The 18,739-nt window shown below is 47.5% G+C and overlaps 1 protein-coding gene across 2 annotated transcripts in view; it reads left to right on the top strand.

Moving 5' to 3' along the window:
* The window catches only part of LOC119437628 (set1/Ash2 histone methyltransferase complex subunit ASH2-like), a 162,531-nt gene extending 144,698 nt beyond the window's left edge, over positions 1-17,833 (top strand). For both annotated transcript variants that reach the window (XM_049660748.1, XM_037704621.2), the window contains one exon: positions 17,299-17,833. In XM_049660748.1, coding sequence (XP_049516705.1) covers positions 17,299-17,403 — 105 coding nt within the window. In that variant the 3' untranslated portion in view covers positions 17,404-17,833. The remainder of the gene's footprint in view (positions 1-17,298) is intronic.
* Positions 17,834-18,739: the final 906 nt, after the last annotated feature.

The following is an 18,739-nucleotide window of genomic DNA, read 5'->3' as shown; positions in this document are numbered from 1 at the left end:
CATTATTAGAGATTTTTTTTTTTTAGCCGCACTAATAACTTTTTTTTTTCGGCCGAACGAGTTTTCCGGACTATTTTTCAGTCCCCACGAGCTCGGAAAATCGGTTGGCGACTGTACGGAGCGCCCTAACCTAACCGCCGCACATTGTTACTAGCCGGAAACTTCGAATTATCCGAATAGAGCCACACGGGCCATTCAAATTATCCGGTAGAATTTGCATTGAGAATGACGGGACCGCTCAAATTCTTCGAATTAACCGAAATTAACCGAGTTCAAATTATCGAGGTTTTACTGTATTTTGACACTGGTGTCATTCTGGAAATTGGTTCCAAGTGGATATGCCTTGTAAACTCACCGGCTACAATTTGTAAATTGCAATATGTGTGGTAAAGTAGTTAATTAAGATGTTAATTAGTGAGTGTTTGTTACTTATTTTGATATGTGTTTGTCACCTCTACTTGGGAGCAGAAGGGTTGCACGCAGGCGTTACCCTCGATGGAGAAGAGATACGACTGGCAGCACAGCAAACATGGATTTAATATGAACAGGATCGGGAAAAGCGTAAGGCACACAAAACTAAAGCCATAACTCAACAAAAATGCTCACACAATACTATATACAAAACTCAAGAATGACTGTACACTCTATCTCGATCTCGGAGCCTAGCTCCGTCTTAAGGTCTCTAATTCAGTCCTAGCCCTGACTCACATCAAAGTCTGGCCACCCTAGACTCGGCCTAACTGCGCTGCAATGCAGAAATGCGGGTTCTTACGGACCGTCGGTTTGAAGCTCTTCTCGTCGAGTCCACGTCGTATTCGTTCGGGGTGTCGATGATGCTGTAAGTGCCGACGACTCGCGGTTCCGTTGACCTGACCGAGTATGTGGCTGGTGCCCCGGTAGCCGCTGCTGACGTGTCAATTGCCTGGTTAGGCATAAAGAAGTGTTCTTCGCCCTCCGTCGATCTGCATGGCGACCCGGTGTCCTGGTGATTATCGGTCGATCTGGCTCGGCCGAGGAAGTGGGATTCTTGCAAAGAGGACCGGAACCACCGTGAGCAGCAGCAGCCGGTCCCAGGAGCCTCGCCCGGACGTCTCCGAGGTCTACAGCCACGCCTGGGCCTTGCCAGCGTCACGAGCTTTGTGGCCAGGCTCTCCGCACTCCCATCGTCAGAGCGTAGCTGACGAAGCGACTTTCCAGTCCGAGAGCCACGTCAATAATGCAGCTTCGTTGCTTCTCCCTCGCGGATTACACGTCGGTTCGCGTGCTTCGAGCGCTCGCGTGGTTTCGAACGCTCCGCGATCTTCTTCTACTTCGTTCTTGTGTACCGCCGGCATCTGAGTCATGACAGAGGCCCCTGTGTTGAAGAGTTTTTGCTTAAAAAAAAATTGCTTGCTGCCGATCTGTGGGGTGTGGGGGGGGTGGCCTTCGGGTGATGACTGTGGCTCTTCGTAGTGACATTGGTGCTGGTTCACGTGAAGTCTTGATGCACAACACTACACCACACTGTCACAATTCACCAGAAGCACTGTTCACCGCATTTAAGAGTTGACTTTATTTACCACACCTATGTATCTACCTTAGCCCAGTCCACGTTGTGTTCCACAATTTCAATTCTCAATTGCCCTACTCATGAAGTCTGCCCCCACATTCTGTCTGCCTTTGATATATAATATATGGAAGCAATATTTTTGTAAGGTGAGGCTCCATCTCATTAACCTACTATTTGTGAACTTTGCTTTACTCAAAAACTGTAGGGGTTGGTGGTCTGTTTGCAGCCGAAATTGTTTGCCGAATAGATATATGTGAAATTTTTTCACAGCCCACACGAGAGCTAGGCATTCCTTTTCTATTGTAGAATAATTTTGTTCATCCTTATTTAGTCACCTACTAGCAAAGAACACAGGATGGAGCTTTTCCTCTTTTTCTTGCAAGAGTACTGCTCCTAACGCCTTGTCTGATGCATCTGTGCGAAGCACGAACTCTTTCTGTGTATCTGATGCTAGAAGAACTGGCGGATGTGCCAAACTGTTCTTTAACATATCAAAGGCCTCCTGGTGTCTATTTCCCCATTCTACTGCGTTGCTTGCTCCCTTCTTAGTTAATTCAATCAGAGGGCCTGCCACTTCAGTGTAACGTTGGATGTACTCCCTATAGAACCTTGTCAACCCTAGAAACGATTGCATCTGTTTCTTTGTCCGTGGTCTACACATCGCTGGGCACTTGGTCTACACTTGCACATTGGCACAGATTCGGCAGAATTACTACTGGCCGAGACTTGCTGCGGTCGTTAAACGTTATCTTCAGACATGTCTGGATTGCCAGCGCCGCAAACCGCCTTCCGTCAAGCCAGCCGGCCTTCTGCACCCTGTTCAAGTACCTGCCACACCATTTGCACAAGTAGGCATGGATTTTCTGGGCCCCTTCCCAACGTATACTGCCGGCAATAGGTGGATAATCGTCGCCACGGATTATCTCACTAGATATGCCGAGACAGGTGCTTTGCGACGGGGAACAGCAGATGAAGCGGCGAAATTTTTTCTTGAATCCATCGTTTTAAGACATGGCCCTCCTGCAGTAGTCATCATGGACAGAGGTACTGCGTTCATGGCCAAGTTTTTGGACATCGTTCTCAGTTTAAGTGGTACCACCCACCGGAAGACCACGGCCTATCACCCTCAAACGGGCTGACGGAATGACTCAACAGGACACTGGCTGACATGATAAACATGTACGTCGTTGTAGAGCACAAGAACTGGGACGAGGTTTTACCCTATGTCACCTTCGCGTACAATACAGCTCATCAAGAGACCACTCGCAAGACACCCTTCAGCCTCGTATACGGCTGTGAGGTTACGAAAACATTAGACGCAATGCTCCTTCATGAATTTGATGACAACGAGAAGGGTGCTGAAGAGATCACACGGCGAGCAGAAGCAGCTAGGCAGCTTGTGCTTTGGCAAATCCACGAACAACACGACTGTTGTTCGTGGATTCGCCAAAGACTGTAGCCAGACGCTACAATCTTCGGCACAGATCTGTAACATACAACATCGGCAACAAAGTGTGGGTCTGGACACCTATTCGTCAGCGTGGGCTCTCTGAAAAGCTCCTGCGCAGAATCTTCGGGCCCTGCATAGTTCTTCGACGCAGCAGTGATGTCTCCTACGAAGTCGTTCCGGATGGCTCTCTCTGTTCAAAGCGCCGACGGCATTTACCTGAGGTCATTCACGTGCTTCGTATGAAGCCGTACTAAGAAGACTGACAAGACTGCGCAGTTTTTTTTTATCGCAGTTTGCCAAGCCTCTGTCATCGGGATGATGATTTTTTTTTCTACGGGAGGAGCCAATGGAACTACTATATTGCCGCGGGTATGTGCCATTGGGGACGAGGTTGAAGTAGCGCGGGCTTTTAGGTTAAGCGTAGAGACGGAGAAGACGTTCTTGGTTTTGTTGACGACTGATAAGGTGTCCTTGTTGGTGCTGCTCCGCATCCTCGTGGATCACACGTCGTTACAATATGGAACACCTTTCTATGACCCTGCACATCAATTTCATAGTCCAACTCATTCTTTTTCTGCGTCACCATGAAAGGTCCGTTCCACTGCATCAGTATCTTATTATGGTCTGTGGGGAGCAGCATTAACACCTTATCTCCCATCTCTAATCTTCTAGACATTGCTTTGTGGTCATAATAGTTCTTAATTTGCTTAGCCTGTGCTAACTTTTCATGGGCCAACTTACATGTCTCCTCCAACCTGTTCCTCAGCTCTAATACATAGGTGTAGGTCATCTTTTCCTCACTACCCAGCTCTTCTCTAGTCCACAACTCTTTTAAGAATAGTTATCGGCCCTCTGACTGCTCTGCCATAAATCATCTTGAATGGAGAAAACTCTATGCTGGTTTGTGGTAACTCTCGGTACCCAAACAAGAGTGCTGACAAGTACCTATCCCAGTCTTTTGGCCTCTCCTGACACATCCTCCTGATCATTGTCGTCAATGTCCTGTTAAACCTTTCCACTGACCCATTGGCCATTGGGTGATATGGGGTAGTTAGCTTTTGATCTATGGAAAGCAGCCTATTTATCTCCTTCATAACTTCCGATGTAAAGTTAGAGCCCCTATCACTTAAAATCTCCCTTGGAACGCCATACCGGGAAAACATCTCTAATAATGCTTCGGCCACCTGAATCGTATCTACCGCCTTAAGTGCTACCGCGTCAGGATACCTAGTGGCAATGTCCACCAACGTGAGCACATATCTGTTACCGTTCCCGGACGTGGGACTAATAGGTCCTATGATATCAATCTCTACTCGGTGGAATGGTAGCTCAACAATGGGCATCTTTCCTAGCGGTGCCTTTCCTACACGACTCTTCGCCACCGTCTTTTGACATACATCACAGGACCTGACGTATCTCCTCACATCACTCTGTGCCTAAATCCAGAAGACCTCCTCTGTAATCCTCCCCAACATGCTCCCTATCCCTTGATGTCCTGCCATCACACTGTCATGTCCTATCTTCATTACTGTCTCTCTGAGTTCCTTGGGCACCATCAACTGCTGCACCTCTCTTCCTGAATTCAACACACACCTCCAGTATAATAAATCGTTCTTTTTGAAAAACTCCACCATGTTTCGACTTCTTTTCCTTCGTACCACTTCTCCTATCTTCTGTACGCACTTCTGTAACGACTCGTCTTTCTCCTGTAATTCCTTAAATTCAGCCGCCGTTATGCTCAACCCCTTAATGTTCGTGAGCTGCAATGGTGTTAAGGGTTTAGTATTCTTACTCCTAGCTCGCGTTTGTACTGCCGCCGCTACCTCTACCTCAGGTGTCTCCTCTTCTAGCGCTTCTGGATTTTTCCTCTTCTCTACCTCCTCTCTCCTCTGCCAGTTAGGGTCTGACTCATCTGCCCTGGGTCTGAGTCATCCACCCTTCTCACCCCCGATACATTCCCCAAAATCAGGTCATACAGAGGATCTTCTACACACCTAGCTGTGACCAATCCCGTAAAAAATGGTGTCGATACTTGAACTCGCGCCTCTGGTAAATACTTAACGGACCTGTCCGCCAATATGACTGGTTTGAAGTAGCCGGTCATGCTCTCGAATGGTACCAGACTCTCCCTGACTAAGACGGTGTTTGCCCCCGTGTCTCTCAGTACTGTGGCCCTGTGTTCTTGTACTTCTCCCTGCACCACGGGCATGTTCTTTTCTCGCGGCCCATCCTCTTTACATTTCATCATACATGCTGCTTTGTCCACGTATCTTGAGCTGCATTCGTCCGCCCTATGACCTCTCTTTTGACATAGCTGGCAAACCACTGGTGGACCACGTCGATTATCCCTCACCCGGCAGTTCATTGCTATATGTCCCAGCCGGTTACAAAGGAAACATCTTTGTGGTGTCCCTTGCCTGTTCATTGGACCCCGATTCCTCGTCTCCCCTACTGCTGCCATCGGCACGTCCTTGTCACTCTTACCTAAATTTCTTAGTCCTTGCGCCTCTACGAACTGATCTGAATGTGCGGCCATCTCCTCTACTGTTTTTAATTTCTGCTCCTTGAGGAATATCGCCAACCTGTCACTGCACCTGGCGAGAAATTGTTCTCCTACGACCTTGTCCCGCACCCCTTCTTATGTCTTGTTGGCCTCCGACAATTCCATCCATCTTTCAAAGTAGTTGGTCAATCTACTTGCAAACTGTTTTCTAGTTTCCGCGTCTTCCGGCTTACATGACCCAAACTTTTCGCGGAAACCCTCAGCGGTTAACCGGAATCTTTGCAATAAAGTGTTCTTCACCTTATCATAGTCTAGACTCTCTTCAGCGGGCATCCGTCCAAACACACTTAAAGCCTCACCTACTAGACACAGGCTTAAAGCGCTAGCCCACTCATTCTTTGCCCAGTCTTGCCCGACCGCTATTCTCTCAAAGCGATGCAAATACGCATCTAAATCATCTCTGCGCTCATCAAACGGAGCCATCAATTTCCTGGGGCAAATCTGTTTTGGCCTGAGCGAAGTCGAGTCGGATGACGCCGATCCGGGTGAACTCGTGCCGTCACAAGAGCCCGCGCCCATCTCCGCTAGTTTTATCTTAAGCTCCGAAATTTCTTCTTCGCTTTTGTGCTGTTTTTTCTTCTCTTGTTGCGTGTACTCAAAAAATGCCATCGCCTCATCCTTCGACATATTCAAATCTTTCGCTATCGTCGCCAAACGTTTCCACTCCATCTCTGCTACTCCCGAGTATCGGTGACTGGGCTAAAATAGAATCCGGGAACAGATCCTGGAAAAAAATCCTAGAACAGATCCTGGCAAGGTCGCCAATTTATCACCTCTACTTGGGAGCAGAAGGGTTGCATGCAGGCGTTACCCTCGATGGAGAAGAGATACGACTGGCAGCACAGCAAACAGGGATTTAATATGAACAGGATTGGGAAAAGCGTAAGGCATACAAAACAAAAGCCATAACTCAACAAAAATGCTCATACAATACTAAATACAAAACTCAAGAATGACTATACACTCTATCTCGATCTCGGAGCCTAGCTCCATCTTAAGGTCTCTAAGTCAGTCCTAGCCCTGACTCACATCAAAGTCTGGCCACCCTAGACTCGGCCTAACTGCACCGCGATGCAGAAATGCGGGTTCTTACTGACCGTCGGTTTGAAGCTCTTCTGGTCGAGTCCACGTCATATTCGTTCAGGGTGTCACTGATGCTGTAAGTGCCGACAACTCGCGGTTCCGTCGACCTGAGCGAGTACGTGGATGGTGCCCCGGTAGCCGTCGCTGACGTGTCAATTGCCTGGTTAGGCTTAACAAAGCGTTCTTCGCCCTTCGTCAATCTGCATGGCGACCCGGTGTCATGGTGATTATCGGTCAATCTGGCTCTGCCGAGGAAGTGGGATTCTTGCGAAGAGGACCGGAACCACCGTGAGCAGCAGCAGCCGGTCCCAGGAGCCTCGCCTGGACGTCTCCGAAGTCTACAGCCACGCCTGGGCCTTGCCAGCGTCACGAGCTTCGTGGCCGGGCTCTCCGCACTCCCATCGTCAGAGTGTAGCTGACGAAGCGACCTTCCAGTCCGAGCGCCACGTCGATAATGCTGCTTCGTTGCTTCTCCCTTGCGGATTACATGTCGGTTCGCGTGCCTCGAGCGCTCGCGCGGTTTCGAACACTATGCGATCTTCTTCTACTTCATTCTTGTGTACCGCCGGCATCTGGGTCATGACAGTGCTTTATTTCTTGTGCAAATAATGTCCGCCTCTCTGAATAATCCAGCTCAAGGACAATAATTATGTTATATGCAATGGCCGATCTTTAAATATTCTGTAAAACCTAAAGGCACAGACAACTGCTCAGAACATGAATCGAGATAACCCCGCTGATGGAAGGATTGCCTATAGTACTGGTTAAAATGAGCCATGTTTTTCTCATTAAACGTGAATTTATATTTTTAATTCTTCACTAAAAGCCGCCAAAAATGACCTTTGGTGCCCCACACAGCAAAAACATGAAGATGCATAAGAAGTCTACCACATGACCTTCGATTAGTGTACGCGGTTCCTGTTCTTTTTATTAGTATTAAAATTCAGTACGTTTTCTTCGATTATAAACTGTTTCTAACTTGCAATGTGCAGGTAGGCCTTCATTTGTTAAGAGTAGAAAAGTGGTGCTGCCTTCGCCTTCATTTTCGATGGGTTGGCTTGGCTCGTCTATCGACAAAATAGCGACGACGGGGGCCAGCCAGCCATGCCGTAGGCATGTACTTGAGGAAAAACATGGTACAAATATAAAAAAAGGTCTGTACGACAACACAAACTTATTGTACCAGCTTATTTTCAAAAGTGGTCAAAATGTCAAAATGCAGGTAGTTAACCACAGTTGCACTCACTCCTCTGAAAGCAGAATGATGGGCGGCTTCACAATTTGCGAGGCGGGCTATCGGCATCGCTCTCACTTCTCAGTGTTTCTGGAGGAGGGACTCTTACTTTTTTAGAGGCTGCTCAGGTTGAAAATTTCTGCTTACAAAATATCCACGCACTTTTTGAAGCAACTGCTGTAGGTGTAAACACTACCGAGGGTGAGCTTTTGTTGCGCCATGAAACACTAAGCCCTTAAAAATCGGTTATGAGTCCCTTTAATATTGTCACGGGTATAAACTATTTACAGAATGTATTTACAGGAGATAGACAGCAGCTGAGAACACAGAGAGGCTGTTGCCACTTCGTCCTCTTCTCCTTCGTCGACCTTGTCTGTTTTCCTCACCGTAACACAACCCCCAGCGGAAAAAGCACCGTCCCGGTGCTTCAGATGGGGCCATCGGGAAGGGCATAATAGGGCTTAAGCCGAGAGACGTGTACGATGTCGGGTGATGTGGAACCGGTTGGCACGATGGATGTCAATGGGATGATCTCATAGGTGACATTGGTCACTTGACGTAGAACGCGGTAAGGACCTTTGTAGCACGGAAGGAGTTTCTCAGAGAGCCCCACACGTCGGCAAGGGGACCAAAGGAGTACGAGAGAGCCTGGTGCGAAGTATGTCTCACGATGGCGGCAATTGTAAGTGTGCTTTTGAGTTTCCTGCGATGCCAACAAACGAGTACGGGCAAGCTGGCGCGCATGGTCAGCGTGGGCGATGGCATCGCGGGCATACTCGGTCTGTGAGTTCCGTACCAAGGGGAGCGAAGCATCCAATGGTAATACAGGGTCACGACCGAAGAGCAAGTAAAAGGGGGAATACCCAGCAGTATCGTGGCGTGACGAATTATAGGCGAACGTGACATAGGGTAGCGCAATATCCCAGTCCTTGTGGTCGGGTGAGACGTATTTGGATAGCATGTCAGTGATGGTCCGATTAAGTCGCTCAGTAAGGCCGTTGGTCTGGGGATGATAGGACGTAGCGAGTTTGTGCTTGGTAGAACAGGAGCGTAGGATATCGGCGATGACTTGGGAGAGGAAAGTGCGGCCACGGTCGGTAAGGAGCTGTCGCGGGGCGCCATGGACTAAAATGATATCCCAGAGTAGGAAATCGGCCACGTCAGTTGCGCAGCTCGTGGGAAGCGCTCGAGTGATGGCGTAGCGCGTCGCGTAATCAGTAGCCACAGCGATCCACCTGTTGCCGGAGCTGGACTCAGGAAAAGGGCCAAGGAGATCCAAACCCACGCGGAAGAATGGCTCAGTTGGAATCTCGATCGGCTGTAAGTACCCGGCAGGAAGCACTGCTGGCTTTTTCCGTTGTTGGCAGGACTTGCAAGCAGCTACGTATCGCCGTACGGAGCGCGGGAGGCCGGGCCAGTAGAAGCGGCGGCGCACGCGGTCGTAAGTGCGAGCAACCCCAAGGTGTCCGGCAGTAGGTGCATCATGCAGCTCCTGAAGCACGGTTAAGCGGAGGTGTTGGGGAACGACAAATAGAAGGGGAGGACCGTCAGAGTGAAAATTGCGGCGGTACAATATCCCGTCTTTGAGGACGAACCACCGTAACGATGGATCAGTGGGAGCAGATTGCACTCGGTCAATGAGGGTCCTCAAGGTAGCGTCATGTCGTTGCTGGTGGGCCATGTCCAAAAGCTGGGAAATGGAAAGAACACTTGCGGAAGCATCCGTGTCGGCGTTGGCGGGCGTGGGTACAGGGTAACGGGACAAGCAGTCAGCGTCATTGTGTATTCGACCAGACTTGTACACCACAGAATAGGAATACTCCTGTAGCCGCAAAGCCCATCGTCCAAGCCTCCCTGTGGGATCTTTTAAGGAGGAAAGCCAACAGAGGGCGTGGTGGTCCGTTACAACAGAAAAGGGCCTGCCGTATAAATAGGGGCGGAATTTTGCTACTGCCCACACAAGTGCCAAACATTCGCGCTCGGTAATAGAGTAATTCCGCTCCGCAGGTGACAAAAGACGCCTAGCGTACACGATAACACGTTCACGGCCGTGCTGAACTTGTGCCAAGACGGCACCGACGCCGTGGCCACTGGCATCGGTGCGCACCTCTGTAGGGGCTGACGTATCGAAGTGTCCTAGAATCGGCGGGGTGGTGAGTATGGTGGTAAGGCGAGAAAAGGCGGCGGCCTGAGAGTCTCCCCATGAAAACGGCACATTTTTCTTCAGAAGATCCGTCAGAGGGCGTGCTATGGTGGCGAAATCTTTAACAAAGCGACGGAAGTAGGAGCAAAGGCCCAGGAAACTGCGGACATCTTTTTCGGACTGTGGGACAGGAAAATCTTTCACGGCTCGAATTTTCTCCGGGTCCGGTCGGATGCCAGACGCATTGACGACATGGCCAAGGACTGTAATTTCACGGTGGCCGAAGTTACATTTCTTCGAGTTGAGCTGCAGACCGGCCTTGCGAAAAACAGCAAGTACAGCTGAAAGGCGCTCAAGGTGTGTGCTGAAAGTGGGCGAGAACACAATAACATCATCAAGGTAGCAGAGGCAAGTCGACCACTTGAATCCTTGGAGTAATGAGTCCATCATACGCTCAAAGGTAGCCGGAGCGTTGCAGAGCCCAAAAGGCATAACTTTGAAGTGGTAAAGACCATCAGGCGTTATAAAGGCGGTCTTTTCACGATCGAGATCATCCACAGCGATTTGCCAATATCCGGACCGTAGGTCGATGGATGAAAAATACTGTGCCCCGTATAGGCAATCAAGGGTGTCATCTATACGAGGTAGTGGGTAGACGTCTTTCGTCGTGATGCGGTTGACGTGCCGGTAGTCGACGCAGAATCTCCATGTGCCGTCCTTCTTCTTTACTAGCACAACAGGTGACGCCCAGGGACTTGACGATGGCTCAATGATGTCTTTCGCGAGCATCTTGTCCACTTCCGTTTTGATGACTTGGCGCTCCGAAGCTGAAACTCGGTAGGGTCGCCGATGGATGGGAGGATTATCGCCTGTATGTATACGGTGTTTGACTAGAGACGTTTGGCCTAAGGGACGGTTGTTTAGGTCGAATATATCCTTGAACGAAAGCAATAAACTGCAGAGCTGTTCAGCCTCCACAGGCGTAAGACCCGGGGCGATCATTTTCGTAATGTCGTGGTCAGTACAATTGGTAGACCGGAAAGGTTCACAGGACGTGTCGACGGCAAAAGTTTCAACGCAGTGAACTTCTAAAGCAATGATCGTAGCCAGGGTAATATCTTTAGGCAGAATTTGCTTCGTAAGCCCGAAATTCACCACAGGGAGATAGGTGCGATTGTCTTTGACTCTCAGTATTGTATGCGGGACAGTAACGTTATGGCTGAGAACGATGGCAGTTATTGGAGCGGAGATGTAATCACCATCGGGAACTGGCATAGATGGTGCCATTTCGATGTATTGCAAGGCCTGTGGTGGAACGGGAACAAAATCAGTCGGTCTCAGGCGAATTTCGTGAGGTGTTGTAGGGTCGTCCAGCAGAGGCAGGTCAAGACGCACAGTACTTGAAGAACAATCGATGAGCGCTGAATGGGCAGAGAGGAAGTCGAGGCCTAGTATGAGGTCATGGGGGCATTGGTCAAGCACAGTGAAAAGTACGACAGTATGGCGGCCGGAAATGCTCACGCGTGCAGTACACAATCCGACCATGGCCACCATGCTGCCGTCGGCGAAGACGCGTACCCCGCACCTCTCACCAAAATGTCACGGGTATAAACTATTTACAGAATGTATTTACAGGAGATAGACAGCAGCTGAGAACACAGAGAGGCTGTTGCCACTTCGTCCTCTTCTCCTTCGTCGACCTTGTCTGTTTTCCTCACCGTAACAATATTGATCACCCTGTATACAGTTACACCTCTATATAGCAAACTTCAATATAATAACATTCTCAATATAACAAGGTATTTAAGTTGTTATATCTTCTTGCCCATAGAACACCATGTAATATTTTCAACCTCAATATAATGAAATGCATTTATACGCAATTTCAATATAACGAAATTTTTCTGCCGCCATGAAGGAATATCGAGATGATAAATGGAAACTTCTGGGGCAGACACACTTGGTCAAATGGTTGCATTACATGCAGTTGCTTGCAAATGCACCTCTAAAAATTGTGCGCTACATGACCGAGAGCGACCGCCGAAGCGAAGCAGCATATAAAGTCGAAGTGTGATAAGATTGTATCATGCACCGTGCGCTCTATGCTTTAGGTACAAGTGAAAGCATGCAAGGGTGAGCAGGGTTAGGATGGTGGCTTGATGAGCGCCTTTTTCCTGCATGAGCAAGGGGAAAGGGGGGGGGGGAGTCGGGGGCAGGTTGGCGCACGCCTCCTTTTCTAGTGCGGCCAAGGCTGCGCACAGCTATCAGCGTGGCTGAGCACATACGAGGTGTGCTCAAAAAAGAAAACAAACCTTTAAAATAGCGCGCCAACCGGCTGAGGGAGCGCATTGTGGCTACTGAGCGCACGTAGTGGCAGGTTTAGACAACAAACTGCCGTTTGCCTCGTTTTGCTCTAACCGTTAGTTGGCGAGAAGTGAGCACGTGCACAAGCTGTTCATTGGATTAGTGACAATGAAAGAGCTTGAAGAACAACGTTTGTGTGTGAAATTTTGCTACAAACTTGACAAAACTTTCACAGAGACATTTCAGTTGCTTAGCTAAGCATACGGGAGGGCTGTTGGAGTCGCACGCAGTGCTATGAGTGGCTTAGGTGTTTTGATCATGGCAGAATGTCGGTTGCTGACGATCCCAAGCCTGGACGACTTTCCACATCAACAGATGATGCACATGTTAAGAGAGTTAGTGCTGTGATTTGTGGAAATCGTCGTTTAACTGTTCAAGAAGTTGCTGACCAATTGGGCATCAGGGTGGAATCATGCCATCAAATTTTGACTGACAAATTTGAGATGTGTCGTGTCAGTGAAAAATTCGTGCTGCGTTTGTTGACTGGACGATCAGAAACAGGCCCATGTTGAAATCAGCCAGGAACTGCTTGCTCCTGCCAATGACAATGAAAACTTCCTTAAGAACATCATAACAGGCGATGAGACGTGGGTTTGTGGCTATGATATTGAAACGAAAGTGTAGTTTTCGCAGTGGACAGGTAAAGGGTCTCCGCGTCAAAAAAAACCCGCATGAGTGTCGTAGATCAAGGTGATGTTGGTTGCGTTTTTTGACCGCAAATGAATTTTCCATTAGGAAATTGTACCACATGGTCAGATGGTAACGGGGAAGCCTACCAGGGAATTCTAGCACGCTTGAGGGATGCTGTGCGTAGTAAGAGGCCTGAATTGTGGGAAAACCAGACTTGGATGTTGCATCATGACGATGCGCCGGCTCGTGCGTCACTGCTTGTCTGCAGCTATTTAGCAAAACATCACACTACCGTTGTGCCTCATCCGCCACATTCTCCGGACCCAGTCCCAGCAGACTTTTTCCTGTTTCCGAAACTTAAAACCACATTGAAACGATGTCGTTCCCAAACTATAGAGAAGATTCAGGACAATGTGACAAGAGACTTATGCACCATCCCAGAAAGTGCGTTCCAGGAGACTTTCCAGAAATGGAAGAAACAAGGGGAACAGTGCATTGCCAGTAGAGGAGACTACTTTGAGGGGGGCAGTTCTTAAATTGTTGTACAATAAGCAATAAAGATGGTATAGCAAAAGTTCAGTTTCTTTTTGAAGACGCCTCGTATACAGTCGATGTACCTTGTTTTAGAGGTAATCTGCCATCTGTGCAAAGTGAGCTGAGATGACATGGCATCATGCGCTGTCTTCCTGCGTATTTAGTGCTGGAGGTTGCGTAATCTTGAGTTTCGAAGACTGGTTGAAGCGAAAGGTAGACTAAGCATCACTCCCCGATGCTGGCGGTTTTCGGGATAGTGTTGTCCCACTGGGGTCGACACTATCAGCCACGGGAGTGGACTGGATGTAAAAGCGTGGCTGGCTTTGCTTAGTAAGGATGATGGGAAGATATTGTCGACACAGCACGAAACCGTATCTTTTGTCACCAGCTCTCAAATTCAACAAAATGTTTATTTATCTTATTCAAATTTGCTTTTTTTTCCAATTGCCCGATAATTCAGAAAATTTTGAAACCCCTTCCACGTAAAAAAAATCCATCAGTGACTGTAATTTGCTAAAAGGTTGAATTTCAATATAATGAACTTTTGATATAACGAAGCTTATATACGATTTTACTGACTTCGTTATATCGAGGGCTACCTGTAATCTCACCATACTGCCTGTCCTCATCATTACTGCTCAGTTCCCTATTTTTCTCCTCTTCCCTTTCCCCCTGAGCAGAGTAGCACTACGGCTGAAGGACCTCTCTATGTTTCTTAAAAATATTCTCTATCTTTCCCTCAATAAAGCTTTGCTTCACATAGATTCCAACATAGGTGTTGGATCTGCATATTTCTTGTGTAACTACATACGGCCCAAAGAGCAAACATCAAGCGTAATCTTTCAGCACAACTTAGCAGCAGCATCGAGTTTCTGTACAAAATAAGTTTGTGCTGTTTTCCAGTATTTATTCTTCGGTTATGCAAATGAACTGGTTCAAACTGGTTGGCTTGAACTGGTTGAACCAGCTTTTTGCTGCAGAGTTGAACCGGAACAGAACCGTTTCAGAAACGAAAACCAGAATTAGAAAATTTTAACTTTGACACCCACGTTTTACTGTGCATTTGCACCATGAAACCAGCAGAAAGCGTAAAATACGACTCTGGGTTTTTATTTTTAAAGCGAATGGCTTTCTTTGCCTCATTAATCTGTTTTCGTGGTTGACCGCAGTCAGTGGTCAGTGGTTGATGGTCATTGGCCGAACTTGTGATACAAAGGCATCGAGGGAAAGGGTGTGTGCTCTTGTGCAACCGAGTTATGGGGGAGAGGGTGAGGGAAAAGGAAGGGGAGGGACTATCACACGTGAGCTCTGTGGTGTCTGAAGGATTGTGCTCGGCAATAAGAACCCTCCTCTCTTCCCACCCCCTCCCCCATGGTGCAGCTGTTGTAGAGGGTTCCGGCAGAAGAGCATGACAGTCGCATTCTGCGCCAGTGCTTGCTCCGCTGAAGATGCATGTACACGCGCGCATGCACATTTCGCTCGCTCTTTCTTTCTTTCGTTCGTTCAGGCTTACGTTAACAATCATCATCAATGGTTTCTGCATAATTTTTCTTCATTACTTCAACATTTTTTCATCTTGATGCTGTACAAACCAAGCTAGGTTATTAACGTGCATTTTCACTTGTAAAATTGGCCGTTTTTACGCTTACCTCAGTTTTGCCATTGTCACAGTCCTATAAAGGAGGGAAAGAGCTGTATGGCTGCTGTCGACAAGCAGTTATGCTACATTTTCATTATAGTGTGCATATCCAAGGCTACAAACCTGCTGAGGCGATATGGGTTGACTGATTGGTTGGCTATTCTTGTAAAGGCAACGCACTTGGAGACGCATGTATGATGCCAAAAGAAACAAACATGAGAGTTGTGTTTACTGGCTCATGTCCATCTTTTTTTTGGGCATTTTTGCATGTGTCTACAGGTGTGCTGCCTTTACAACAACAATCTTAGAAACCACCACTCAAACTCTTTGGCCGTGGAAGAGAAGGATTTCTGCTCTGGGCGTGATCAAAAAGTGTGGCGCAAAGTACTGGTGAAGCTGGTGTGTTAGGTGCACGCCTCTTGCTTCATGTCCACTCTAGCCCTCGCGCCTTCACCATTCCTCTGCCTTCCAATCTGTGGTTGGCCTCTGCATTGACTGCTGAATTTGAGCTCTCTTTCTGATTTAGACTGTCAACACTGTCGTTCAGCCCTGGGGCCGTATTCTGAAACAATCCACTTCGGTGATACTATCGCCTTGGTCACGCCTCCGCCAACGGCTCATGTTGATTGGCTGTTTTAGCAAAACTGTAAAATAAATAGCATTATCTATCAGTTCCGGTCTACGTCTATTTGACGTAACAGTATCGTTGGGTGCTCCTGTGAATAAATGAACACGTCTGCATCGTACTGTGGCCAGTACACTCGAAAACAACACATTCGAGCCACTCTGCACTCGCCCGGTGTGTTCTCTTGTGTGTTGTGAAGTGTTCGAGAGCGCGTGTTGATAGAGCATGCTGACGTCACGGGTAAGCAGTAGGTTGATTTACTGAACGTGACTATTGCCGAAGTCGATTGTTTCAGAATACGGCCCCTGTTCATCGCCTCTTGAAATCCATTTGCTCACACTCTCAACTCTTCAGTTCATTGTAGACTCCTCACGGTACACCCACATGCAATCGATGCCATGCGCAGCGTTTTTGCTGAAAGTACCATAAATGGTCATGATTAACTTTGAAGAGCAGCCTTGTCATGCGATAAACCTTGCTATCCTGCATCTATATATGGTTTCTGCCATAATAAAATAAGTGCCAGTCTGTTTTTGCACCTGGACAAACACTGTGAACATGCTCTTCTAATGTGCACAAAAAGCATGCTAGTCTCTGTGCATGAGTTTAGCTCATCATCAATAAAAGCAGAGGTTGGTAGGCGGAGGAATTCATTCACGGACTATATATATTTGTTGTCCCATTTTTGGCTGTACCATTTGTGGCTGCCTTCGTTTTCTTGTCACCTCTCATTGTGGCCCCATTGTATTACTATTTTGTGGTGTTGTGCATTGTGCAGTGAAACTATAGAGGCTACTTGCGGGACTGGTGTAGCATGCTTCATTGCCAGAGTTTGTGCAGTGTCATGTTGACTGGCATGATGTGTGAAAAGACCCCTCCCCCCTCTTTTTTTTTTTTTTGCAAGGACATTTAAGTGAAGTGGTAAACAAGGAAAGGCTTTGAGGTATATGTACACCCGTGATAAAAAGTATGTAGATCATTGGTTGTGTGCGTTGTGTGAAAAACTGAATTTCTAGGAAAATAAGTCTGGCAACCTGAAACTGACGAATGCACTGTAATGTTGCAATGTTTGCAGTGCTGAGTCTGAGCTGCAGTCTTCAGCTTTAGGTTACATGCCATCGAGGAAACTTGGTTTCTTCTTGGAACCGTTGGTCCGCATAGTCTCGATCACGGATGTACGTGTAGCATACAACAGAAAGAGTAATTTATCTTTGTGAAGCTGCCCATTTTACTCACTGAACGCTCATCAAAGCTAGTGACATAAGCAGCAGTAAACGCTTTAAGTTTGAATACTAGTATAGTATCGGTGTGGTTGTGGTTGCAAGCAATCCTAAAACTTTATCTTAGAACACAAGATAAATGGTGCTTTGTGTCAGGGCAAGCTGCATGCTGGAAAGAAATTGGCATTGTGTTTGCTGCTTTGACATTCCAGAAGGATTTTACTGTTTCTTACTTTAAGCATTCGCTTTTTGTTTTTCTTTCAGATGCATGAAAGTGTCGACAAAGTCATCGTGCAGCAGACCATGTCTGATATTCTCTACCTTGTAGAAAATGAAAGTCAAATGCGGTTGGATGCCATCTACTTTTAGTGTTGAAATTTCCTTCCTTGTTTTTATCAAAATGTACTCTTTTTTTCACGTGAGAAAAAAAAGAGCGAAGCATGTGCACAGATTTTTCATCCTCACAGACAAGTCTTCCATTATCCAGTGAGGGCGACATGTGAAAGTTTTAGTTTGTAAGGGGACAGGGGAGTTTTTTAAGTACGTTTTTTTGGTACGTTTTTTACCCCTTTTTTTTTGTTCGCTTTATGGATAGGACTTATCTATATACTTTTGAATAGTTGAGGTCATTTTAACTAATTGAAGTTTGTTATTTTGTATATTGTGCGGCTGCTATGCCTTTTGCCGCGTGTATTGCAGTTTTTATAATACTTGTATATTGTAGAAGAGCCTTTGTTGCTGTGGCATCTTGCCATGTTTTTATTATAACAGTCGTATCTCGATAATTCGAGCTCGAAGGGGCCCAAAAATTTGTTTGAAAAAAAGGACTTGTTCTCAAAGTATTCGTGCACCGTAGCACGGGATGCATGAAAGGTGTGAGTCATGAAATATCGCGAGGTGTAAGCACACGGCGAGTCATGACCAGAAAACTGCCCACACCGACCAACGCTTGCTTCCTGATGATGGCAGCAAGCGAAACTTCAGGGAGCGGGCTAAGCTGTCGCCGGGCCGGCGCAGAGGTGGGAGCGCGCCGACACCGTCGAAGGTGAGGGAGTTGAGAGGGAGGGCGAGGACAGCGGAGTGTCGAGGAGGGGCGGGTCGTCGATGACGAAGGCGTTGCCACTGATCATAGTCACGTTCGTGTGCTCCCATCTATTGTGCTGTTGCCGCGTTCAAAAGACAAGGAAAATGAGGTGCTGGGTGTCTCCTTCGCATCCTTGTATTCAGGGTTCGTCTTGTCGTATAGAATCGGGTATGGCGCACAGTCTCGAAAAACCTTTCCATCGGGACGTCTCGGTTTCTACTCGTCATTGTAGAGAAACAATTGCAAACCATGACAATCAAAACAAGCACAAACGAGACCAAACCAAGCCAACCAGAAGTGCGAGCGAGAGCTGACGCCAGAGCTGATGCAATTTTTTTTTTCAAGATACGGTTCGCGCTTAAGTTTAAAAATTATGGGGTTGTACGTGCCAAAACCACAATCTTATTATGAGGCATGCCGTAGTGGGGGACTCGGAAATAATTTGGACCACCTGGGGTAACATGTACCTAAATCTAATTACACGGGTGTTTTCGCACTTCGCCCCATCGAAACGTGGCCGCTGGGGCCAGGATTCGATCCCGCGACTTCGTGCTTAGTCCTTTGATCAGGGTTCATAATGGTTTGACACTTTTTTTTTCTTCGGTCGCGGCGTTGAGGAGT

Source organism: Dermacentor silvarum, chromosome 1, assembly GCF_013339745.2.
Source record: "Dermacentor silvarum isolate Dsil-2018 chromosome 1, BIME_Dsil_1.4, whole genome shotgun sequence".
Lineage (NCBI taxonomy): Eukaryota > Metazoa > Arthropoda > Arachnida > Ixodida > Ixodidae > Dermacentor > Dermacentor silvarum.
This window is presented reverse-complemented; position numbering and strand designations above follow the sequence as displayed.